Source organism: Chiloscyllium punctatum, chromosome 32 (genome assembly GCF_047496795.1).
Source record: "Chiloscyllium punctatum isolate Juve2018m chromosome 32, sChiPun1.3, whole genome shotgun sequence".
NCBI classification, from domain to species: Eukaryota; Metazoa; Chordata; class Chondrichthyes; order Orectolobiformes; family Hemiscylliidae; genus Chiloscyllium; species Chiloscyllium punctatum.
This window is the reverse complement of record NC_092770.1, coordinates 33,719,413-33,746,989: the sequence shown is the minus strand read 5'-3', so window position 1 is coordinate 33,746,989 and position 27,577 is coordinate 33,719,413. Positions and strand designations below refer to the sequence as shown.

Sequence of the window (27,577 nt, the reverse complement as noted above, 5' to 3'; positions counted from 1 at the left end):
ATGTGGCCACATTTTTCCAATAACTTGTCTTTAACAGCTGTATACATACTGTGGCTGAGATCTAACCAGGGTCCTGTTCAATATCACCTCCCTGCTCGTGTACACGATGTCCCTCAACCACCCCTAATTTCCATAAACTACAGCCTTGCTCAGGGAACTCCCTCTTTCCCCTCCACATCAGTGATCCAGGTTTGAACTTCCCCTGCATTGATGTTTCTGTCACTGCTTTCAGAACCCTCCCCAAGGGAACAAACAAGTGGCTAATGTGACAGAGATATATCACAGGGAGACCTGGCCATTTACTTTCAAGGTTGAAGGAAGGGCTGGGGAAGTTTGGGGGAAGATGCAGTCAGATATTCAGCACAATGTGGACCGAAACAGAGCACACGTGGATTAAAACGTGAGAGGGCATAGCTACAAATTGAGGGGTGATAGATTTAAGACAGATGTCAGAGACAGGTTCTTTACTCAGAGAGTGGTAAGGGTGTGGAATGCCCTGCCTGCCAATGTAGTTAACTCAGCCACATTAGGGAGATTTAAACAATCCTTGGATAAGCACATGGATGACGATGGGATAGTGTAGGGGGATGGGCTTAGATTGGTTCACAGCTCAGCACAACACTGAGGGCCGAAGGGCCTGTTCTGCACTGTATTGATTAGATTAGATGACTTACAGTGTGGAAACAGGCCCTTCCGCCCAACAAGTCCACACCGACCCGCCGAAGCGCAACCCACCCAGACCCATTCCCCTATGTTTACCCCTGTACCTAATTAGCATGGCCAATTCACCTGACCTGCACATTTTTGGGCTGTGGGAGGAAACCGGAGCACCAGGAGGAAACCCACGGGGAGAATGTGCAAACTCCACACAGACAGTCGCCTGAGGCTGGAATTGAACCCGGGTCTCTGGCGCTGTGTGGCAGCAGTGCTAACCACTGTGCCACCCTGTATTGTTCTACATTCTATGTTCTAAAGCATGGATTACTTTTAATTTCATTCTTGACTCCATCTTCTGGTATATCAGTGCAATGCAGCATTGTGTGAGCAAAATCCACAATGGAATTTTCAAAACACTACCAACTCAAGGGAATTATTAAAATGTCATGTAGGAGTTGCAGGCCTGAGAACAGCCTTAGAGTACAAAAACAAGGGAGTCGCTAAACTTTTATAAACTGTTGCCTAGTTTCCAGCTGCAGTATCGGACCACGTCTGGGTGTAACATAACCACAGCATAGTTACAGCATGGGAGGAGTCCATTCAGCCCATTGTGTCTGCACCAGCTCTTCACATGGCCATCATTACCTGGTTCCAACCCCATGTCTTCCCCCCATCTTTGCATACTCTTCCTATCTAAATGATTATCCAATCTCCCTGACTCAGTTGAATCTGCCTCCCCCACGTTTCCAGGTAGCGCAGCCCACACCCTCACTACTCACTGGGTGAACATGTTTTTGTCTCATGTCACCCTTGCTTCTTTTGAAAATCACTTGAAATCTGTCTCGTCCCATTTTCAATCCCTTTGTGACTGTCCACAGTTTCTCCCTATCCATTTTGTCCAGATGTCCCTTGAGTGTGAAAATTTTTGTCAAATCTCCTCTCTGCCGCCTCTTCAGGAGAACAATCCCAATTTCTGCAAACTCCCCTCAGCAATGCCGTGTCCCATCCCCTGGAACTATGCTGTAAATCACTTCTTCATTCCGAGAGTATGACACCCATAACTCTATACAGCACACTAGATGGGGTCTACCAAGTTCTATATCACCTCCTTGCCCCATACTCTATGCTCCCATTAATAAAGTGCTTTATTAATTTCTCTCTCCCCCTGTCGTGCTACCTTCAATGAGCTGTGCACATTTACCCTCATCTCCTTCTGCTCCTGCACCCCCCTCAGAATTGCACCCCCTATTTTATATTGTCATTCAATGTTCTCCGGATCAAACTGAATCACCTCACACCTCCCTGCATTGACCCACATCTGCCACACTTTCCAGTGTATCTCATTAGGTATACAGGCCCAAGAAATAAAACATTAATTCATACCTGCCCAACAAATCCATCAATGTCCATTGGGAGTTCCACACACTGTCCCACACACTGTCCCCCACTCTGTCCCCCATAAAGTTCCCCCACACTGTCCCCATACTGTCCCCCACACAGTCCCCCACACCGTCCCCACACTGTCCCCCAGAATGTCCCCCACACTGTCCCACACTCTGTCCCCCACAGTGTACCCCACACTGTCCCCCACTCTGTCCCCCAAACAGTCCCCCACACTGACACCACTCTGTCCCTCATACTGTCCCCCACACTGTCCCCCACACTATCTCCCACAGTGTCCCCTACACTGTTCCCCACACTATCCCCCACACTGTCCCCTACACTGTCCCCGACACTATCCCCCACACTGTCCCCCACTCTGCCCTCCACTCTGTCCCCCACTCTGTCCTCCACACTGTACCCCACACTGTTCCCCACACTTCACCCACACTGTCCCCCAATCTGTCCCCCACACTCTCCCCCAAACTGTCTCCAACACTGTCCACCACTCTGTCCCCCACAATATCCCTCGCAATGACCCCCACACTGTCCCCCACTCTGTCCCCCACACAGACCCCAACACTGTCCCCCCAATTGTCCCCTACACTATCCCCCACATTGTCCCCCACACTGTCCCCCACTCTGTCCCCCACAGTGGACCCCACACAGTCCCCCACAGTGGACCCCACACTGTCCCCCACACTGTCCTCCACAGTGTCCCCCACTCTGTCCCCCACACTGTCCCCCACTATGTCACCCACATGGTCCACCATTCTGTCCCCCACTCTATCCCCCACAATGTCCCCCACACTGTCCCCCATACTGTCCCCCTCTCTGTCCCCACTCTGTCCCCCACTCTGTCCCCCACACTGTCCCCCACTCTGTTCCCCCACACTGTCCCATACACTGTCCCTCACTCTGTCCCCCACTCTGTCCTCCACACTGTCCCCCACACTGCCCCCCACACTGTCCCCCACACTGTCCCCCACACTGTCCTCCACACTGTCCCCCACTCTGTCCCCCACACTGTCCCCCACACTGTCCTCCACACTGTCCCCCACTCTGTCCCCCACACTGTCCCCCACACTGTCCTCCACACTGTCCCCCACTCTGTACCCCACACTGTCCCCCACTTTGTCACCCACATGGTCCACCATTCTGTCCCCCACTCTGTCCCCCACAATGTCCCCCACACTGTCCCCCATACTGTCCCCCTCTCTGTCCCCCACACTTCCCCCACTCTGTCCCCCACACTGTCCTCCACTCTGTTCCCCCACACTGTCCCCCACACTGTCCCATACACTGTCCCTCACTCTGTCCCCCACACTGTCCCCTATAATGTTCCCCACTCTGTCCCCCACAGTGGACCCCACTCTGTCCCCCACTCTGTCCTCCACACTGTCCCCCACACTGCCCCCCACACTGTCCCCCACACTGTCCCCCACACTGTCCACCACACTGTCCCCCACACTGTCCCCCACACTTTCCCCCACTCTGACCCCACACTGTCCCCCAGTCTGTCCCCCACTCTGTCCTCCACTCTGCCCCCCACACTGTCCCCCACTCTGTCCCCCTCATTGTCCCCCACTCTGTCCCCCTCATTGTCCCCCATACTGTCCCCAATACTGTCCCCCACTCTGTCCCTCACTCTGTCCCCCACACTGTCCCCTATAATGTTCCCCACTCTGTCCCCCACAGTGGACCCCACTCTGTCCCCAACTCTGTCCCCCACTCTGTCTTCCACACTGTCCCCCACACTGTCCCCCACACTTTCCCCCACTCTGACCCCACACTGTCCCCCACTCTGTCCCCCTCATTGTCCCCAATACTGTCCCCCACTCTGTCCCCCACTCTGTGCCCCACACTGTCCCCCACTCTGTCCCCCACTCTGTCCTCCACTCTGTCCCCCACTCTGTCCCCCACTCTGTCCCCCACACTGTCCCCCACACTGTCCCCCACTCTGTCCTCCACTCTGTCCCCCACTCTGTCCCCCACTCTGTCCCCCACACTGTCCCCCACTCTGTCCTCCACTCTGTCCCCCACTCTGTCCCCCACTCTGTCCTCCACTCTGTCCCCCACTCTGTCCCCCACTCTGTCCCCCACACTGTCCCCCACACTGTCCCCCACTCTGTCCCCCACTCTGTCCCCCTCATTGTCCCCAATACTGTCCCCCTCATTGTCCCCCACTCTGTCCTCCACTCTGTCCCCCACACTGTCCCCCACACTGTCCCCCACTCTGTCCTCCACTCTGTCCCCAACACTGTCCCCCACTCTGTCCCCCACTGTGTCCCCCACTCTGTCCCCCACTCTGTCCTCCACTATGTCCCCCACTCTGTCCCCCAATCTGTCCTCCACACTGTCCCCCACACTGTCCCCCACTCTGTCCCCCACTCTGTCCTCCACTCTGTCCCCCACTCTGTCCCCCACTCTGTCCCCCACACTGTCCCCCACTCTGTCCCCCACTCTGTCCCCCACTCTGTCCCCCACACTGTCCCCCTCATTGTCCCCCACTCTGTCCCCCACACTGTCCCCCACTCTGTCCTCCACTCTGTCCCCCACTCTGTCCCCCACTCTGTCCTCCACTCTGTCCCCCACACTGTCCCCCACTCTGTCCTCCACTCTGTCCCCCACTCTGTCCCCCACACTGTCCCCCACTCTGTCCCCCACACTGTCCCCCACTCTGTCCTCCACTCTGTCCCCCACTCTGTCCCCCACTCTGTCCCCCACACTGTCCCCCACACTGTCCCCCACTCTGTCCCCCACACTGTCCCCCACTCTGTCCCCCTCATTGTCCCCCACTCTGTCCTCCACTCTGTCCCCCACACTGTCCCCCACACTGTCCCCCACTCTTTCCTCCACTTTGGCCCCCCCACTGTCCCCCACACTGTCCCCCACACTGTCCCCCACTCTGTCCCCCACTCTGTCCTCCACTCTGTCCCCCACACTGTCCCCCACTCTGTCCTCCACACTGTCCCCCAAACTGTCCCCCACTCTGTCCCCCACACTGTCCCCCACTCTGTCCCCCACACTGTCCCCCACTCTGTTCCCCACACTGTCCCCCACACTGTCCCCAACTCTGTCCCCCACTCTGTTCCCCACTCTGTCCTCCACACTGTCCCCCAAACTGTCCCCCACACTGTCCCCCACTCTGTCCCCCACACTGTCCCCCACTCTGTCCCCCACTCTGTCCCCCAAACTGTCCCCACACTGTCCCCCACTCTGTCCCCCAAACTGTCCCCACACTGTCCCCCTCTCTGTCCCCCACTCTGTCCCCCACTCTGTCCCCCTCATTGTCCCCCATACTGTCCCCAATACTGTCCCCTACACTGTCCCCCACACTATCTCCCACAGTGTCTCCTACACTGTTCCCCACACTATCCCCCACACTGTCCCCCACTCTGTCCCCCAATACTGTCCCCCACACTGTCCCCCATACTGTCCCCAATACTGTCCCCTACACTGTCCCCCACAGTGGACCTCACACTGTCCCCTACACTGTCCCCCACACTGTCCCCCACATTGCCCCCACACTGTCCCCCACATTGTCCCCCACTCTGTCCCCCACACTGTCCTCCACTCTGTCCTCCACTCTGTCCCCCTCATTGTCCCCCACACTGTCCCCCATACTGTCCCATACACTGTCCCCCACAGTGGACCCCATGCTGTCCCGTACACTGTCCCCCACACTGTCCCCCTCTCTGTCCCCCACTCTGTCCCCCACTCTGTCCCCCTCATTGTCCCCCATACTGTCCCCCATACTGTCCCATGCACTGTCCCCCACAGTGGACCCAATACTGTCCCGTACACTGTCCCCCACTCTGTGCCCCACACTGTCCCCCACTCTGTCCCCCACTCTGTCCTCCACTCTGTCCTCCACTCTGTCCCCCACTCTGTGCCCCACACTGTCCCCCACTCTGTCCCCCACTCTGTCCCCCACATTGTCCCCCTCTCTGTCCTCCACTCTGTCCCCCACTCTGTTCCCTCACACTGTCCCCCACACTGTCCCCCACACTGTCCCCCACACTGTCCCCCACTCTGTCCTCCACTCTGTCCCCCACTCTGTCCCCCACACTGTCCCCCACTCTGTCCTCCACACTGTCCCCCACTCTGTCCCCCACTCTGTCCCCCACTCTGTCCTCCACACTGTCCCCCACTCTGTCCCCCACTCTGTCCCCACACTGTCCCCCACTCTGTCCTCCACACTGTCCCCCACTCTGTCCTCCACTCTGTCCCCCACTCTGTCCTCCACTCTGTCCCCCACTCTGTCCCCCTCATTGTCCCCCACTCTGTCCCCCACTCTGTCCCCCTCATTGTCCCCCATGGTTAACTGTGTCCAGGTGTAATGTTGCCGTCTGACTCTGTAACTGTCCCCCACGCCAGGGTCTGCATCCCGCGATCGGAGAGGTGTGGTCATCTTCTCAACAGTGAAGAACAGGCTGGGGTTGTTTACTCTAGAGCATCCAAGGCTGAGGTGTGACCTTACAGATGTTTATAAAATCATGAGGAACACGGATATGGTGAATAGACAAGGTCTTTTCCCTTGGGTGGTGGAGGCCAAAATGAGAGGACATTGGTATAGGGAGAAGGGGTGGGGGGGTGCAAGATATAAAAGGGACTTAAGGGGCGACTATTTCATGCAGAGGGTGGTACGTTTATGGAATGAGCTGCCAGAGGATGTGGTGGAGGCTGGTACAATTGCAACATTTAAGAGGCATTTGGATGGGTATATGAATAGGAAGGGTTTGGTGGGATATGGGCCGGGTGCTGGCAGGTGGGACAAGATTGGGTTGGGATATCTGGTGGAGTTTGTTCAAAGCGGCTGTTTCCATGCTGTACAGCTCTCTGACTGTCTAAGAACAAATTTATCAGAAATCTCAAGGAGGAAAGATTTCATTTTGAGGGAGAAACCAGAGAGTGTTCAGCTGATCCTATTTTGATAGTTAAGGAGAAATTAAACAGTGGTGTTTCAAATGATGAGAAGTATCAATGGAATAAAATTGGATGAAACCGTTTCGAATGACCAGAGTTGATAGATTGAAGATAATTAGGTAAAGAACTGGGCAGAAATGGGAGTTTCATTGTACAACATCAAGTTGTCACAATCAGGAATGCGCAGGCTGAAAGGGCAGGATGAGCCGTTTCAATTACACCTTTCAAAGGGATTTGAATAAATCTTCAAAAATGTGAATAAAAAGGCTCCAATTGAAAAGCAGTAGAATGGGGCTAATTAGCAAATGTTTTGAAATGGCCAGCAGAGGCCTGATGCACTGAATGGCCTCCCTCCTACTTTAAGGTTTTATGATGCAATTAATTATTAATGCAAGCTTTGAAATACATTTTTCAGAACCCACTCTGACAGTGAAGGCTCCTCTCTGCTGCCTGGTGACACAAATGCAAGCCCAACAAAAATGGACTCCGTTTACAGCAAAACTGCCAAACAGTGTCTCGAAGAGATTTCTGGTAGGTGGTCTGATTAACTTTCACCGTTCTGTTCAGAAATGTGCTACAAACTTCTCCTGTTTCAGACTGTCCTCCTGCAGAGAGAAAAGCGACCGGTCTCTCCCCTGGGTGGAGAGGAGATGGCGATGGCAGTGAGGAATCAATGCAGTTGCTGCTATAACATCAATTTTGAACAAGGACAGTCCAAAACTGGATTGATAATTAATGAAGAGTTTGAGTGTCTCTTTCTGTTTGTTTTCGATATAAGCAAAACAAGTAGGGACCCGTGAGATCCTTCCCTGTGACTGTTGTGAAATTCAAAGCCGGGCCAGTGCACTGTAGCATTCCAAGTGTTAGTTGTGTTTCAGTATCAGAAAAGGTTCAGCCTCCATTACTGTAACACCTTTCACATCCTCAGGATGTCCCCAAACCCCCTAACATCTAATGAATTGTGTTTCAAAGTGCAGTGTTGCAATGCAGGAAATGCAGCAGCGAGCTAGTACACAGCAAGATCCCACAAACAGCTAGGGGACAATTTGTTGATGGTGTTGGATGAGAGACAATGCACGGGGGGGAACTCCACATTCATCTTCAGATGGTGTGTCAACTCTTTTGTGTCTATCTGAGGGGGGCCTCAGTTATTTTCAATTTGTTTATGTGTCACACATGTCACTGGCTGGGCGAGTATTTATTGCCTGTCCCTAGTTGCCCCTTGGGAAGGTGGGGGTGAGCTGCCTTCATGAATCGCTGCAGTCCATGTGCTGTAGGTAGACCCACAATGTCCCTTAGGGAGGGAATTCCAGGATTCTGGCCCAGTGACACTAAGGGAACAGCAATCTATTTCTAAGTCGAGATGATGAGTGGCTTGGAGGAGAACTTGCAGGGGCTGGTGTTCCCATGTATCTGCTGCCCTTGTCCTTCTACATGGAAATGGTTGTGGATTTGGAAGGTGCTGTCTGAGGATCTTTGGTGAGTTTCTGCAGGCCATCTTGTAGATAGTGTACACTGCTGCTATTGAGTGTCGGTGGGAGAGGGAGTGAATGTTTGTGGATGTGGTGCCAATCAAGTGTGTATGGCTTTATCTTGGATGGTATCAAGCTTTGAGTGTTGTTGGAGGTGCACCCATCCAGGCAAGTGGGGGAAATTGGATCACACTCCTGCATTGTGCCTTGTAGATTGTGGACAGGCTTTGGGGAGTCAGGAGGTAAGTTGCTCACCACAGTATTCCCAGCCTCTGACCTGCTCTTGTAGCTGCTATATTTATATTTCGAAGCTCCTTGGATGCTGCCTGAACTGCTGTGCTCTTCCAGCACCACTAATCCAGAATCTGGTTTCCAGCATCTGCAGTCATTGTTTTTACCTCTGCTATATTTATATGATGAGTCCAGTTGAGTTACTCGCCAATGGTAACCCCCAGGATGTTGATAGTGGGGAATTCTGCGATGGTTATACTATTGACTGTAAAGGAGTGATGGTTAGTTTTTCTCTTGCTAGAGATGATCATAGCCTGACATTTGTGTGGTGTGAATGTTACTTGCCACTTATCAGCCCGAACCTAGATATTATCCAGATCTTGCTGCATTTGAGCACGGACTGCTTCAGTATCTGAGGAGTTGTGAATGGTGCTGAACACTGTGCAATCATCAGCGAACATCCCCACTCCTGACCTTATGATGGAGGGAAGGTCATTGATGAAGCAGCTGAAGATGGTTGGGCCTCGGACACTCCCCTGAGGAACTCCTGCAGAGATGTCCTGGAGCTGAGATGACTGACCTCCAACAACCACAACCATTTTCCTTTATGCCAGGTATGACTCTAACCATTGGAGAGTTTGCCCCCTGATACCCATTGATTCCAGTTTTGCCAGGGCTCCTTGGTGCCACACTCGGTTAATTGGAGCTTTGATGTCAAGGGCTGTCCCTCTCACCTGCCCTGTTTTGTCCATGTTTTGTGTAAAGCTGTGAACTACAGCAGTTTAAGAAGAAGCTCAGTCCCACCTTTTGAGGGCAGTTAGGAATGGGGATTAAAAGCTGGCCCAGCCAGTGACACCCATGCCCCACAAATGAATACAAAAAAACGATAAGGTTAGGTGCTGAGTCATGTTGGGTTTCTCCAAACTGAGTGTCAGCGAGCGGGCAATTAGTGACAAAGAGCCTCTTGATGGTTCTGTTGACAACCTCTCCCAGCCTCTGGTGATGTTTGAGTGCTGGCTGAAGGGTTGGGTTTGAGCTGACCCACCCTGTTTGCCAGTGCCTCCTGTATGGCGATGGTGTCAGTTATTGAGGAGACAGGATACACACGGCCAGGGAATAATTTCTTTTTCTGGAATCATAAATGACTGAGGAAATTGTTGAGGTAAATGGGAAGGGCTTTCTGTGTAAAGCAAGATACTTGTGTTTCTTTGAGCGGTCCTGTCCTTTAGTGCTGTTGGAAAATTTTTATTTTGGCTAATGAGCAGATAATGATGGATCTGGGAACTGAAATGTATCTGGAAACACATCAGTCGGATAATGATCAGGATGACGATGTGGCAATTTGAAGCCAAGCCACAAACATTAAAGTTGGGACAAGACGCTCAGGAATAACAGTAGATATGGGCTGTTAGTGTTAGTGTGAGCTGAGAAATTCTGGAAAAGTTTCTGAGTCCCTCTGCCCCCACCACAACCCCCCCCCACCCCGCCAACTGCAGCTTCCGTCTAATCTACCCCATCAAACTCCGGCCTTTATGTGTAATTTGTTCTTACCCCCTGTTCAACTAATTGGATACTACGTTCTGAATTTATGTCCCAATATCTTTGCTTTATTGTGGCCCACCAAATATTTGACCTGTTCCAGCAGTGGCCACACTATCTCCCTCACATCACCACCTGTTGTATTTACAAATAGTCTGGGGATTGTTATCTTAAAGTTATTGCCTCTTCAAACTGGTTGACTAAAAAGGGAAAGGCCAATAAACTGTTCCCATAAATCCTGGAACAATCTGGCTGTTGTATAAGAGTGTAAGGGTCTGAAAGGGTTACTGCTTAGGAGTAGGGGAGCTTTAACTACCAATGCTACATCTGTGACTAAAGGATTGCTGTCACAATCAAACTCCATTACTCCACAAGCAAATGAGTTGGTTCAGTTGTTGATGTTTCCTTTTTGCACCAGTATCCAGAATAAAAAAAATTCACCAGCTTCCTTACCCAACTCAAAGTAATCAGTTTGCTAAAAACAAAACTAAAAACATGTGGCAAACTTTGGTTAACACTAAATTAAAATCTGGAATTGAAACCTCATACTCAGGCATGCGTACACAACGCAGTAAGACAAGTCTCTACAGGGATGATTTTTTAAAAAGATTTTTATAAAAATATCCTGTGGACCAAAGATCTGGGAGTAAAGGGTAGAATCCGACCATGTCTCACGTCTGCTGGATTTCTTGTGGGCGAACTTAAAAATCACTCAACGCCAGTTTATAGTCCAACAGGTTTATTTGGAAGCACTAGCTTTCAGAGCGCTGCTCCTTCATCAGGTGGTTGTGGAGTAGGATCATAAGACAGCGAATTTATAGCAAAAGATTACAGTGTCATGCAACTGAAATGGTATATTGAACACACCTAGATTGCTGTTAAGTCTTTCATCTTTTAGAATAGGATTCGGTGTTGTGTGATTTTTAACTGTGTCCACCCCAGTCCAACACCAGCACCTCCACATTGGGATTTCTTGTGGGCAAAGTTGAATTGCTGACAGTCATAGACTGATTGCAGATCTTCAACTCGGAATGTAAGCATTCTGGATTCAAGCCGTCAGGATATGGTCATTCTCTAGCTTTCCCGGTTTCATCGACTAAGCAGAAATACTCGTATTTGGAGACTCTGTTCAGGTTCCAAGGACCTTCTCTAAGAAAGGACTTCCAGGAAGGGGTGGCTTCTGAGATATCTTTCTTAATGACCCATGGGTCAATGAAACAAATTCTAAGTTGAGAAAAGATTGCAACTAGTAACCTAGAGGCCTCCTAATCTTTTCAAAGCTGAATTTTCCAGTAATTGAGGTAATAAACCCCATCTCTTGTCATCTTGAAAGATTTGGTTGGCACTTTTCCCAAAGTCACTCGATTTTTCTGTAAATTGCTTACAGTACACATTAATCATCATGAAACCCATAAAATGTCCAAAGTCTTATGTACCTTCAAATACTTACTTCATTGATTTAAATATAAATAAGTGATAATTGATGGTCTAGTGGCATTATTGCTCGACTATTAAGCCAAAAACTCCGTTAATGTTTTCGGGAGCTGGGTTCGATTCCTGCTATGGGAGATGGTGGAATTTGAATTCAATAAAAAAAAATCTGGAATTAATAATCTGCTGATGACCATGAAACCATTGTCAATTGTTGGAAAACCCCATCTGGTTCACTAATGTCCTTCTGGGAAGGAAATCTGCCATCCTTACCTGGTCTGGCTTCTAAGTAACTCCAGAACCACACAATGTGGTTGACTCTCAATTGCTCTCTGAAATGGTGTCCCAAGCCTTTCAGTTGTACCAATGGCTACCAAGTCTCTTCAAGGGACAGCCAATCAATGCTGGCCAGCAAGCGACAACAAAGTATTCCCAATATGCCACCCTCTGTATTATGTGGATTTCAAGGAGAACAACTTTGGAATTTGAATAAGTAAAACCCAACCATCTGTTGCTCCTTGTAGTCTCTGTAATAATGTCTGTCATATCAGCTGGTGCCTTCTCCCGAATGTGTAATCAGCTGCATCTTGGTTCAGACTACAGCATCTTCTCATTAGATGAGCAATTCAGTTTCCTCTATCACATCAAACTAAGCCAGTCTGAAAGGAGGATATTGGCAGCAAACCCATCCCATGATGAGCGATGGTACAGACAGTCTTACTTCACACAGTGCTCAGAAATGAGACTTACTGATGTAGCATTGGGGATTGTCAAAGAAATTGTGGCTTGATGTAGCCTCTTTCACAACCTCAGAGTATCCCAAAGTGGTTTACATTTCGTGGAGTATTATTCAAAGGGTCCACTCTGTTATAATGTTGAAAGAGGTGAACCAACTATCACCCAGCAAAGGCCATGAAACAGCAATGTTAAAGTGATCAAAGAATCTGATTCTGTAATTGGGTTGAGGTGAGTACCCTGCAGAACTCCATACTTTGCCAGACAGTTGTGCTGTTGGATATTTTCCAGATAAATAAGCAGTTTGACAACCTTGGTTTAATGTCTAACCCAAAATATAGCACCTGGAACAATGCAGAATTCCCTCAGTGCTGATGTCATCCTACTTTTCAGACTGTTTGAATCAAACACTTTGTGACACAGAGTTCAATCAACTGACCCACAGCTGACATTATGCAGAAAGGACAAAGGGAATGGATCTGATTGGTCTCCCATTTTGTAGGATTGGCACAGGCTTGGGGGCCAAATGGTCTTTGTTTCTAGGCATTCTGACGTTAATAGGGAAATAAATTGGGGCATTTTATTAACTTGAGTTCAACATTCTGGGTGGCACAGTGGCTCAGTGGTTAGTATAACACCAGGGACCCAGGTTCGATTCCTGCCTTGGGTGATTGTCTGTGTGGAGTTTGCACATTCTCCCTGCGTCTGTGTGGGTTTCCTCTGGGTGCTCCGGTTTCCTCCCACAGTCCAAAGATGTGCAGGTCAGGTGGATTGGCCATGCTAAATTACCCACAGGTCCAGGGATATGTAGGTTAGTCATGGGAAATGCAGGGGATAGGGTGACGGGGGTGAGTCTGGGTGGGATGCTCTTCAGAGGGTTGCTGGGGAGTTGTTGGGCCGAATGGTCTGTTTCCACATTGTAGAGATTCTAAAACAGAAATTCCTGTAAAAGCTCAGCAGGTCTGGCAGCATCTGTGTAGAGAAATCAAAGTTAACGTTTCGGGTCCAGTGACCCTTCCTCAGTTCTGAAACGCTAACTCTGATTTCTCTCCACAGATGCTGCCAGACCTGCTGAGTCTTTCCAGCAATTTCTGCTTTTGTTTCTGACTTACAGCATCTGCTATGCTTTTGGTTTTTATTCTGTAGGGATTCTATCCTAATTTTTGGGGCTATAATGCCTGCACGTTCGCACTAAAGACCTTTTGGTTTATTTAAATATTACTTGCATTTGCTGATGTGAGTATCAGGCCAGCAGGTATAGGACTGCCTTCACAGTTTGTGGGTTAAAGTGTGAGACATGAAGAGAGCTGCGGTCAAACTCTTCCCTCTAATTAATTCAAATGTCATGCCCTTGTAAATGATAGGGTTTTATTTCCCATGATGTTCATTAAACCATTTGTGGTTTCCTGCATTCTTGAGTCTGATCAATGTTGTTTTATTTGGAAGAACATTTTCAATTTTAGCAAAACAGAAATGAATGAATCTCCCATGAAATTGTTCATGGTTCCTTAGAGCTCCTATAAAGCTAAGATGCTTGAGGTGGGACCAGAAGGAAGTGGAATATTGGCAGGAAAAGCAAGCTGTATATAACAACACTTCTATTCTCAAAGCTGTGAAACAATGTTATTTGTTCTCTAACTCTCAAACTATAAACTGCATTTTGTCAGTCATGGATGGAATGAAAAGAAATAGAATTCATGAACTGAATTCATGAATTCAGTAGACTGTCCTGTTTGTCACTGCCTTGTGCTGAAATGGTGCAGTGACTGATTATTGTAAGAACAATGCTGATCGAATGTTTATGGTGCCTTCTTCAATATCCTGGACTTAAAGAAAGAAAAGATTTCAAATTCTCCAGTGATTTTTTCAGACCCTCATAAGGAGCAGAAGAAGGCCATTCAGCCCTTTGAGCCTCTTCTGCCATGCTATAATATCATGGTTGATCAAATATTCAATGCCTTTCACCCACCTCATCACCATATCACTGCAGTCCAATGGGAATCAGAAATCTATCCATCTCTACCGGGAACACAATCACAGCCCTCTGTGTCAGAAAATTCCAAAAGTTCACAACTCTGAGTTTAAAAAACAAATTCTTCATCTCAGACCTAAGTGGAATCCCCCTTATTCTAAGCAGTGCCTCCTAGTTGTAGACTCCCCACCCAAGGGGAAACATCTTCCCTGCACTTACCCCCAACTCTATTTCCTTAAGTATTTTGAAGGTTTTCATGAGATCACCTCACACCCTTCGAAATTCTTGAATTACAGGCCCAGTTTTCCCAATCTCTCTCCATGGGACAGTCCCATCATCCCGGGAATATGTCCAGTGGTCCTTTGTTGCGCTCCCTCTATGGCAATAATGTAATTCCTGAGGTAAGGAAACCAAAACTGCACATAGTACGCCAGGAGTGGTCTAACCAAACTCCTGTAGAAGTGAAGCAAGGCTTCACTGCTCCTGTACTGTAATCCTTTTGCAATACAGGTATATTCTCCTGTAACGCCGGAGTTGCATTCCCATGCAACACCATATTATTAAAAGTCATGCAAAAGAAATAATGAGGCCTATGGGAAAAACAGGGTGAGGGGTGAACCACCAAGAATATCAGTAAAAATCAAAACAAAAATAGTAGTTAGCTTAACACAAGTGCAGTCGATGTAAATGTTGTCCTGTTGTAATTGACTGACCTGTTGTATGGTACAGTTCATCAGAATCTTCAGCTAATGACTCTTGATTGACATCTATACCTGCTGGCTGCACTACATTCCGGCTGGTGATCCCTGGACGTGGCAGACAATGGGAAATTGGTGCCTCTCTTTGTGGGCAGGGACGTGGAGATGCTGCTGATGGGGATGGGGTTTTGCAGAGACAGGATGTTGTATTCTCCCCAGGTCATCAGAGGATGCCGTTCTGCTGGAACCACGCCAACCTGTACCAGGATTACCATCCAGGCCAGTGCAGTCTCTGAAGCAATGCATCCAATGTAGGAAGAAGATCAATGACCTTCTCCACTCTGCCAGTGATGTGTCACCATCTTCTCATTGATACCTCACACTCACTCTCTCTCTGCCACTGTACCCACCATTTCCTGCAACACCTTCTCCACTCAATGGTAGGCTACTGCACAGAATACAGAGGCATGGAATTGAGGGTGACTTAGCAGTTTGGATCAGAAATTGGCTGGCTGAAAGAAGACAAGGTGATGGTTGATGGGAAATGTTCATCCTGGAGTTCAGTTACTAATGGTGTACCGCAAGGATCTGTTTTGGGGCCATTGCTGTTTGTCATTTTTATAAATGACCAGGAGGGCGGCACGGTGGCTCAGTGGTTAGCACTGCTGCCTCACAGCACCAGGATCACAGGTTCGATTCCAGCCTCGGGCAACTGTCTGTGTGGAGTTTGCACATTCTCCCCGTGTCTGCGTGGGTTTCCTCCGGGTGCTCTGGTTTCCCCCGACAGTCCAAAGATGTGCAGGTCAGGTGAATTGGTCATGCTAAGTTGCCCATAGATTAGGTGCATTAGTCAGAGGGAAATGGATGGGTTAGTCTTCGGAGGGTCGTTGTGGACTTGTTGGGCTGAAGGGCCTGTTTCCACACTGTAGGGAAGCTAATCTAATCTAATCAATACGATGAGGGTGTAGAAGGATGGATTAGTAAACGTGCGGTTGACACTAAGGTTGGTAGAGTTATGGATAGTGACAAAGGATATTGTAGGGTGCAGAGGGACATCAATAAACTGCAGAGCTGGGCTGGGAGGTGGAAAATGCAGTTTAATGTGGAAAAGTGTGAGGTGATTCACTTTGGATCCAAAGTACTGGGCTAATGGTAGTGTAGATGAACAGAGAGTTCTTGGTGTCCATGTACATAGATCCCTGAAAGTTGTTTCCCAGGTTGATAGGGTTGTTAAGAAGGTATACAGTGTGTTAGTTTTTATTGGTAGAGGGATTGAGTTTCAGAGCCATGAGGTCATGCTGCAGCTGTACAAAACTCTGGTGCGGCTGCACTTGGAGAGTATTGCGTACAGTTCTGGTCACCGCATTATAGGAAGTATAGTCATAGAGTCATAGAGATGTACAGCACGGAAACAGACCCTTCGGTCCAACCCATCCATGCCAACCAGATATCCCAACCCAATCTAGTCCCCACCTGCCAGCACCCCATATCCCTCCAAACCCTTCCTATTCATATACCCATCCAAATACCTCTTAAATGTTGCAATTGTACCAGCCTCCACGAGATTTACTCGGATGTTGCCTGGTATGGAGGGAAGGCTGAGGGACTTGAGGCTGTTTTCGTTAGAGAGAAATTTGAGAGTTGACTTAATTGAGACGTATAAGATAATCAGAGGGTTAGATAGGGTGGACAGTGAGAACCGTTTTCCTCAGATGGTGATAACTAGCACAAGGGGACATAGCTTTAAATTGAGGGGTGATAGATATAAGACAGATGTCTGAGGTAGTTTCTTTACTCAGAGAGTAGTTGGGGCATGGAACGCACTGCCTGCAACAGTGGTAGACTCGCCAACTTTAAGGGCATTTAAATGGTCATTGGATAAATAAATGGATGAAAATGGAATAGTGTAGGTTAGATGGGCTTCAGATTGGTTCCTCAGGTTGGTGCAACATCGAGGGCTGAAGGGCCTGTACTGCACTGGAATGTTCTATGTTCAATCTCATCCTCATTAACATCTGATCCTGACTAATCCTGGATCTCTTTTGCACAGCCTAATTACCCCCTCAGGATATCTCCCCACACACACACACACCAAAAGTAACAGTGTGCCACTACCTTTCTCTTCCTCACCCACTCTGTGCAGAGTGTTCTGACTCTCACCACCCTGAGCAGCTGACTGACCAAGTCCAAGCCACTCAACTAGTATTCTTTTGCAGCAGGTTACCATAGTGATTAGTCACTGAAACAGATTCACGAGTCTGCAGATTTTCCTTAATCTCTGAACATATTTTTAAAACAAAAAGAGAAAAGTCACTCTAAATACAAACAACAAAGCCAAGTTTCAAACTGTCCCTCAACCGTGACCTTTTATTGTTAGTCAGTTCCAGCGAAATTTCACCCTTATCCCAACTCATTAAGATTTTAAATTAACAGATTGCTCCCAGCTTCTTGTCCTCAGGCTGTAGAGACATTTTCACGAGGCTTTTCCAGGTCCACTCGCACAAACATTACACAATACCTTTCACCAAGCTCTTCACGAGAAAGTGCAAGAGCTGACTGATCCCATGATACCAACTCAGAGTCCAGTCCTCTGCGCACCGCCATATCTAGTGCCAGGGATGAGAATCACGTAACAGCGAACGGGAATTTGCTTTATTAAAAGAAAAGTTGGCAATTCAATAATTGTGTTTAATAAACATGAGAGCTACCTGTATAAGCTAATGTCCCATTTGCCTTCCTGTAAACCTGCTGCATGTAGCCGTTAGTGACTTATCAACAAGGATATCCAGTTTCCTTTATATATCTGCACCTTCCTCACACAGCACACATTTCCACTTAGGGTTGTATCATCTGCAAATTTGGAAAGACTATATTTAATTCCAACTCCACATATTGGGAATAGCTGTGGCCAGGTACTGTTCCTTGGGGTACCCCACTAGTTTGAGCTGGCCAAAGCCAGAATGACCCATTTATTTCTTTATTTTTATTCACTTATGGGAACATGGGCGTGACTGGCTGGCCCAACATTTATTGCCCATCCCTAGTTGCCTCTTGAGAAGTTGGGGGTGAGCTGCCTACTTGAATCGCTGTAGTCCATGTGCTGTGGGTAGACCCACAATGCCGTTGGGGAGGGAATTCCAGGATTCTGACTCAGTGACAGTGAAGGAACTTCAGCCTGGAGTCCGGTTACTAGTGGTGTACCACAAGGATCTGTTTTGGGACCACTGCTGTTTGTCATTTATAAAAATGACTTGGACTCAGGCATAGGTAGATGGGTTAGTGCATTTGCAGATGATACTAAAGTTAGTGGAGTAGTGGACAGTGTGGAAGAATGTTACAGGTTGCAGGGGGACTTGGATAGACTGCAAGATTGGGCTGAGAGGTGGAAAATGGAGTTCAATGCAGCTAAATGTGAGGTGATGCACTTTGGAAAGAATAACAGGAAGGCAGAGTACTGGGTCAATGGAAAGATTCTTGGTAGTGTGGATGTGCAGAAGGATCTTGGAGTCCACATACACAGATTCCTGAAAGTTGCCACCCAGGTGGATAGTGCTGTTAAGAAGGCATACGGTGTGTTAGGTTTCATTGGTAGAGGGATTGAGTTCCAGAGCCACAATATTATACTACAACTATACAAAACGCTGGTGCAGCTGTACTTGGAATCTTGTGTATAGTTCTGGTCACCCCATTACAGGAAGCATGTGGAAGTATTGGAAAAGGTGCAGAGATTTACCAGAATGTTGCCTGGTCTGGAGGAAAGCTCTTATGAAGAAAGGCTGGAAGACTTGGATAGAGACATACAAGATGATCAGAGGATTTGATAGGGTAGACAGTGAAGGTCTTTTTCCTAGGATGATGACATAAGCGTGTACGAGGTGCATAGCTACAAATTGAGGGGTGATGGATTTAAGACAGTTGTCAGAGGCAGGTTCTTTACTCAGAGACTGGTAAGGATGTGGAATGCCCTGCCTGCCACTGTAGTTAACTCAGCCACATTAGGGAGATTTAAACAATCCTTGGCTAAGCACATGGATGATGATGGGATAGTGTAGGGGGATGGGCTTAGATTAGTTTAGAGGTCATAGAGTCATAGAGATGTACAGCATGGAAACAGACCCTTCGGTCCAACCTGTCCCTGCCGACCAGATATCCCAACCCAATCTAGTCCCACCTGCCAGCACACGGCCCATATCCCTCCAAACCTTTCCTATTCATATACCCATCCAAATACCTATTAAATGTTACAATTGTACCAGCCTCCACCACATCCTCTGGCAGCTCATTCCATACACGTACCACCCTCTGTGTGAAAACGTTGCCCCTTAGGTCTCTTTTATATCTTTCCCCTCTCACCCTAAACCTATGCCCTCTAGTTCTGGACTCCCTGACCCCAGGGAAAAGACTTTGTCTATTTATCCTATCTATGCCCCTCTATAAGGTTACCCCTCAGCCTCCGACACTCCAGGGAAAACAGTCCCAGCCTATTCAGCCTCTCCCTCTAGCTCAAATCCTCCAACCTCGGCAACATCCTTGTAAATCTTTTCTGAACCCTTTCAAGTTTCACAACATCTTTCCGATAGGAAGGAGACCAGAATTGCATGCAATATTCCAACAGTGGCCTAATCAATATCCTGTACAGCCGCAACATGACCTCCCAACTCCTGTACTCAATACTCTGACCAATAAAGAAAAGCATACCAAATGCCTTCTTCACTATCCTATCTACCTGCAATTCCACTTTCAAGGAGCTATGAACCTGCACTCCAAGGTTTCTTTGTTCAGCAACACTCCCTAGGACCTTACCATTAAGTGTATAAGTCCTGCTAAGATTTGCTTTCCCAAAATGCAGCACCTCACATTTATCTAAATTAAACTCCATCTGCCACTTCTCAGCCCATTGGCCCATCTGGTCCAGATCCTGTTGTAATCTGAGGTAACCCTCTTTGCTGTCCACTACACCTCCAATGTTGGTGTCATCTGCAAACTTACTAACTATACCTCCTATTCTCACATCCAAATCATTTATGTAATGACAAAAAGTAGAGGTCCCAGCACTGATCCTTGTGGCACTCCACTGGTCACAGGCCTCCAGTCTGAAAAACAAACCTCTACCACCACCCTCTGTCTTCTACCTTTGAGCCAGTTCTCTATCCAAATGGCTAGTTCTCCCTGTATTCCATGAGATCTAACCTTGCTAATCAGTCTCCCATGGGGAACCTTGTTGAACACCTTACTGAAGTCCATAAAGATCACATCTACAGCTCTGCCCTCATCAATCTTTTTTGTTACTTCTTCAAAAAACTCAATCAAGTTTGTGAGACATGATTTCCCACACACAAAGCCATGGTGACTATCCCGAATCAGTCCTTGCCTTTCCATATGCATGTACATCCTGTCCTTCATTCCCTCCAACAACTTGCCCACCACCGAGGTCAGGCTCACCGGTCTATAGTTCCCGGGCTTGTCTTTACCGCCCTTCTTAAGTCGGGGCTGATGGGTCTGTTCTGCGCTGTATTGTTCTATGTTCTATGTTCTATATTTCCAAGTCTGGATGGTGAGTGGCTTGGAGGACAACTCGCAAGGGATTATGTTCTCATGATTCTGCTGCCCTTGTCCTTCTAGATGCAGGGGGCCTACAGTTTAGGAGGTGCTGTCTATGGATCTTTGGTGAATTTCTACAGTGCATCTTGAAGGTAGTACACACTGCTACCACTGCGTATTGGTGGTGGAGGGATTGGAAGTTTGTGGATGTGGTGCCAATTAAGCGGCTGCTTTATCCTGGATGGTGTGAAGCTTCTTGAGTGTTGTTGGAGCTGCCCCCGTCTAAGTGGGGAGTGGGGAGCATTGCATCACACTCCTGACTTGTGCCTTGTAGATGGTGGATAGACTTTGGAGAGTCAGGAGGTGGGTTATTTGCCTCAGTATTCTTAACCTCTGATGTGCTCTTATAGCCACGGTCTTTATATCACTAGTCTAGCGTTGTGTCTGGTTAATGATAACCCTCAGGATGTTGATAGTGGGGAAATTCAGTGATGATAATGCCATTGAATGTCAAGGAGTGGTGGTTCAATGATCTCTTATTGGAGATGGTCATAGCTTGATATTTGTGTGGTGGAAGTGTTAATTGCCACTTGTCAGCCCATGGCTGGATATTGTCCAGATCCTGTTGCCTTTAAACACGGACTGCTTCAGTATTGGAGGAATTCCGAATGGTGCTGAACATTGTGCAAACATCCCCACTCCTGACCTTATGATAGAGGGAGGGTCATTGATGAAGCAGCTGAAAATGTTTGGGCCATTCCCCTGAGGAACTCCTGCAGAGATGTCCTGGAGCTGAGATGACTGACCTCCAACAACCACAACCATCTTCCTATCTGTCAGGTATGACTTCAAACAGTGGAGATTATTGATAGCACTGTTGATGACCCCTTCCATCACTTTACTAAGGATCAAGAGTAGACTGGTGGGGTGGTAGTTGACTGGGTTGGATTTGTCCTGCTTTTTGTGTACAGGACATACCTGGGCAATTTTCCCAATTGTCGGGTAGATGCCAGTGTTGTAACTGCACTGGAACAGCCTGGTTCGAGGAGCAGCAAGTTTTGGAGGACACGTCTTCAGTGCTATTGCCGGAATGTTATCAGGGCCCATAGCCTTTGCAGTATCCAGTGTCTCCAACCATTTCTTGATATCTCCTGTGGAGTGAATCAAATTGGTTGGAGCCTGGTCTCTGTGATGCTGAGGACCACTGGAGGAGACTGAGATGGATCATCCACTCACACTTCAGGCTGAAGATTACTGTGAAAGCTTCAGCCTTATCCTTTGCCCTGATGTTCTGGGCTCCTCCATCATTGAGGATGGGGATACTTGTGGAGCCTCCTCCTCCAGTGAGTTGTTTAATCATCCATGACCATTCACGACTGGATGTGGCAGGACTGCAGAGCTTAGATCTGATCTGTTGGTTGTTGGATCACTTAGCTCAGTCTGTCACTTACTGTTTATGTTGTTTGGTGATTTGTCCTGTTTGGTGGCTTCACCGGGTTGACACCTCACCTTCAGGTATCTCTGATGCTGCCCCTGGCGTGCCCTCCTGCACTCTCCACTGAACCAGGGTTGACCCCCTGGCCTGATGGTAATGGTTGAGTGGGGGATGTGCTGGGCCATGAGGTTACAGATTGTGCTGGAGGACAGTTCTGCTGCTGTCGATGACCCACGGCACCTCATGGATGTCCAGTCCTGAGCTGCTGTATCTGTTTGAAGTCTGTCCCATTTAGCACGGTGACAGTGACACACAACACAATGGAGGGTATTCTCAATGTGAAGGCAGGACTTTGTCTCCACAAGGACTGTGCGGTGGTCTCTCTTACCTATACTGTCATGGACAGATACGTCTGCAGCCAGCAGATTGGTAAGGATGAGGTCAGTTGTGTTTTTTCCTCGTGTTGGTTCCCTCACCACCTGCAGCAGACCCAGTCCAGCAGCTATGTCCTTTAGGACCCGACCAGCTCGATCAGTAGTACTGCTGCCAAGCCATTCTTGGTGGTGGGCATTGAAATTCCCCACCCAGAGTACATTCTGTTCCCTTGCCACCCTCAGTGCTTCCTCCAAGTGTTGTTCAACATGGAGGAGTATTGATTTATCAGCTGAGGGAGGATGGTACATGATAATCAGCAGGAGGTTTCCTTGCCCATGTTTAATCTGAAGCCATGAGAATTCATGGGGTCTGGAGTCAATGTCGAGGCCTCCCAGGGTAACTCCCTCCTGACTGTATCCCACTGTGCTGCCCCCTCTGCTGGGTCTGTCCTGTAGGTGGGACAGGACATATCCCGGGATGGTGATGGTGGGGTCTGGGACAGAGTCATACTCACAGAATCCATACCTTATCAACAATGTCAGTCTCTAACATGACAAGTCTGTGAGACAGCTCTCCCAGTGTTGGCACTAGCCCCCAGATGTTAGTGAGGGGGACTTTGCAAGGTCACAGGGTTGTTTCTGCCGTTGCCTTTTCCAATGCCGAGGTCGATGTCAGGTGCTCCTTGCAGTTTAATTTCTTTGTTGAGACTTGCTTGGCCATTTTCAGAGGGCAATTGAAAGTCAACATTCCTACTCTCTGTTTTCTGTCTGTGAGCCAATTGTTACTAGCTGCCAGTATATTGCCTCCTGCCAAGAGCTTTAATCTTTCTAACCAACCACCTGTGGGGGACTTTCCCATAAGCCTTCTGAAAATGTAGCTATACTAGATTGAATGACACCTTTTTGTTAATTTTGTTTGTAACAACCTCAGAAACATACAAGCTCATCAAACATGCGTTTTCCATTTGTTAATCCATGCTGACTCTGCCCAATCAGATCATTGTCGTCCAAGTGTCTATTTATCATTAAGACTGTAAGTATTTCCCCTACCCTCGATGTAAGGCTAACAGGTCTGTAGTTCCCTGTTTTCTTTCCCACTCCCCTCTTAAATAATGGTGTCGCATTTGCTCTTTTCGTCCAAAAATGTGGCTTTGCAAAACCACAGCAGGTCAGGCAGTATCCGAGGAGCAGGTCAGGCAGTATCCGAGGAGCAGGTCAGGCAGTATCCGAGGAGCAGGTCAGGCAGTATCCGAGGAGCAGGTCAGGCAGTATCCGAGGGGCAGGTCAGGCAACATCCGAGGAGCAGGTCAGGCAGTATCCGAGGAGCAGGTCAGGCAGTATCCGAGGAGCAGGTCAGGCAACATCCGAGGAGCAGGTCAGGCAACATCCGAGGAGCAGGTCAGGCAGTATCCGAGGAGCAGGTCAGGCAACATCCGAGGAGCAGGTCAGGCAACATCCGAGGAGCAGGTCAGGCAGTATCCGAGGAGCAGGTCAGGCAGTATCCGAGGAGCAGGTCAGGCAGTATCCGAGGAGCAGGTCAGGCAGTATCCGAGGGGCAGGTCAGGCAGTATCCGAGGAGCAGGTCAGGCAACATCCGAGGAGCAGGTCAGGCAGTATCCGAGGAGCAGGTCAGGCAACATCCGAGGAGCAGGTCAGGCAGTATCCGAGGAGCAGGTCAGGCAACATCCGAGGAGCAGGTCAGGCAACATCCGAGGAGCAGGTCAGGCAGTATCCGAGGAGCAGGTCAGGCAACATCCGAGGAGCAGGTCAGGCAGTATCCGAGGGGCAGGTCAGGCAATATCCGAGGAGCAGGTCAGGCAACATCCGAGGGGCAGGTCAGGCAACATCCGAGGAGCAGGTCAGGCAGTATCCGAGGAGCAGGTCAGGCAACATCCGAGGAGCAGGTCAGGCAACATCCGAGGAGCAGGTCAGGCAGTATCCGAGGAGCAGGTCAGGCAGTATCCGAGGAGCAGGTCAGGCAACATCCGAGGAGCAGGTCAGGCAGTATCCGAGGAGCAGGTCAGGCAACATCCGAGGAGCAGGTCAGGCAACATCCGAGGAGCAGGTCAGGCAGTATCCGAGGAGCAGGTCAGGCAACATCCGAGGAGCAGGTCAGGCAGTATCCGAGGGGCAGGTCAGGCAGTATCCGAGGAGCAGGTCAGGCAGTATCCGAGGGGCAGGTCAGGCAACATCCGAGGAGCAGGTCAGGCAGTATCCGAGGGGCAGGTCAGGCAGTATCCGAGGAGCAGGTCAGGCAGTATCCGAGGGGCAAGAGAATCAGTCATTCCATAGTCTTGAAAATTTTGATTGCTAATCACCAATGCAACAACTGTCTCTACTGTCACCTCCAGATTTAAAATAGTGATGGAAGAGGATAGACAAGATCTAAACGTTGAAGTTCTAAATTGGAGAAAGGCCAATTTTAACGGTATTAGGGAAGAGCTTTCAAAAGCTGATTGGAGGCAGATGTTCACAGGTAAAGGGACGGCTGGAAAATGGGAAGTCTTCAGAAATTAGATAACACGAATCCAGAGACAATATATTCCTGTCAGGTGAAAGGGTAGTCTAGTAGATTTAGGGAATGCTGGATGAGAATAGAAAAGTTGTTTGTTTAAGAAAAAGAAGGAAGCATATGTCAGATATAGACAGGATAGATCGAGTGAATCCTTAGAAGAGTATAAAGGCAGTAGGAGTATACTCAAGACGGAAATCAGGAGGGCAAAAAGGGGACATGAGATAGTTTTGGCAAATAGAATTAAGGAGAATCCAAAGGGTTTTTACAAATACATTAAGGACAAAAGGGTAACTAGGGAGAGAATAGAACCCCTCAAAGATCAGCAGGTCAGGCAGCATCCAAGGAGCAGGAGAATCGACGTTTCGGGCATAAGCCCTTCTTCTGGAATGAGGAGTGTGTGCCAAGCAGGCTAAGATAAAAGGTAGGGAGGAGGGACTTGGGGGAGGGGTGTTGGGAATGCAATAGGTGGAAGGAGGTTAAGGTGAGGGTGATAGGCCGGAGAGGGGGTGGGGCGGAGAGGTCGGGAAGAAGATTGCAGGTCAAGAAGACGGTGCTGAGTCTGAGGGTTCGGACTGAGATAAGGTGGGGGGAGGGTTGGGTTGGTGGGGGTGTGGACCTGACGAGGGAGTCGCAGAGGGAGTGGTCTTTCCAGAACACTGATAGGGGAGGGGAGGGAAATATATCCCTGGTGGTGGGTTCTGTTTGGAGGTGGCGGAAATGACAAAGGATGTATGTGGAGGTTGGTGGGGCGGTAAGTGAGGACTCGTGGGGTTCTGTCCTGGTGGCAATTGGAGGGGCAGGGTTCAAGGGCGGAGGAGCGGGAAGTGGAGGAGATGCGGTGGAGGGCATCATCAACCACATCTGAGGGGAAATTGCGGTCTTTGAAGAAGGAGGCCATCTGGGTTGTACGGTATTGGAACTGGTCCTCCTGGGAGCAGATGCAGCAGAGACGAAGGAATTGGGAATATGGGATGGCATTTTTACAGGGGGCAGGGTGGGAGGAGGTGTAGTCTAGGTAGCTGTGGGAGTCAGTCGGTTTATAGTAAATGTCCGTGTTGAGTTGGTCGCCCGAGATAGAAATGGAGAGGTCTAGGAAGGGGAGGGAGGAGTCTGAGATGGTCCAGGTAAATTTGAGGTCAGGGTGGAAGGTGTTAGTAAAGTAGATGAACTGTTCAACCTCCTCGTGGGAACACGAGGTAGCACCGATACAGTCATCGATGTAGCGGAGGAAAAGGTGGGTCAACCTCCACTCCCGGCACCTTCCCCTGCAACCGCAAGAAATGCAAAACTTACGCCCACACCTCCCCCCTTACTTCCCTCCAAGGCCGCAAAGGATCCTTCCATATCCATCACAAATTCACCTGCACCTCCACACACATCATTTACTGCATCCGCTGCACCCGATGTGGCCTCCTATACATTGGGGAGACAGGCCGCCTACTTGCGGAACGTTTCAGGGAACACCTCTGGGACACCCGGACCAACCAACCCAACCACCCCGTGGCTGAACACTTTAACTCCCCCTCCCACTCCGCCAAGGACATGCAGGTCCTTGGACTCCTCCATCGCCAGACCATGGCAACATGACGCCTGGAGGAAGAGCACCGCATCTTCCACCTAGGAACCATCCAACCACAAGGGATGAATGAGGATTTCTCCAGCTTCCTCATTTCCCCTCCCCCACCCTGTCTCAGTCCCAGCCCTGAGACTCAGCACCGTCTTCTTGACCTGCAATCTTCTTCCCGACCTCTCCGCCCCCACCCCCTCTCCGGCCTATCACCCTCACCTTAACCTCCTTCCACATATTGCATTCTCAATGCCCCTCCCCCAAGCCCCTCCTCCCTACCTTTTATCTTAGCCTGCTTGGCACACCCTTCTCATTCCAGAAGGAGGGCTCATGCCCAAAACGTCAATTCTCCTGTTCCTTGGATGCTGCCTGACCTGCTGCGCTTTTCCAGCAACACGTTTTCAGCTCTGATCTCCAGCATCTGCAGTGCTCACTTTCTCCCCCTCAAAGATCAGCAAGACGACCTTTGTGTGGAGCCGCAGAAAATAGGGGAGATACTAAATGAATATTTTGCATCAGTATTTACTGGGAAAAAGGATATGGAAGATATCGATTGTCGGGAAATTGATGCTGACACCTTGAAAAATGTCCAAATTACAGAGGAGGAAGTGCTGGATGTCTTGAAACGGTTAAAGTTGGATAAATCCCCAGGTCCTGATCAGGTGTACCCTAGAACTCTGTGGGAAACTAGAGAAGTGATTGCTGGGCCTCTTGCTGAGATATTTGTATTATCGATAGTTACAGGTGAGGTGCCAGGAGACTGAAGATTGGCTAACGTGGTGCCACTGTTTCAGAAGGATGGTAAGGACAAGCCAGGGAACTATAGACCAGTGAGCCTGACGTCGGTAGAGGGCAAGTTGTTGGAGGGAATCCTGAGGGACAGGATGTACATGTATTTGGAAAGGCAAGGACTGATTCGGGATAGTCAACATGGCTTTGTGCGTGGGAAATCATGTCTCACAAACTTGATTGAGTTTTTTGAAGAACTAACAAAGAGGATTGACAAGGGCAGAGCGGTAGATGTGATCTATATGGACTTCAGTAAGGTGTTCGACAAGGTTCCCCATGGGAGACTGGTGAGCAAAGTTAGATTACACGGAA

At 49.0% G+C, this 27,577-nt stretch overlaps 1 protein-coding gene across 14 annotated transcripts in view; it reads left to right on the top strand.

Moving 5' to 3' along the window:
• Positions 1–27,577, top strand: part of nav3 (neuron navigator 3) — a 927,909-nt gene that overhangs the window by 679,632 nt on the left and 220,700 nt on the right. For all 14 annotated transcript variants that reach the window (XM_072552054.1, XM_072552051.1, XM_072552053.1 and 11 more), the window contains one exon: positions 7,382–7,497. In XM_072552054.1, coding sequence (XP_072408155.1) covers positions 7,382–7,497 — 116 coding nt within the window. The remainder of the gene's footprint in view (positions 1–7,381; positions 7,498–27,577) is intronic.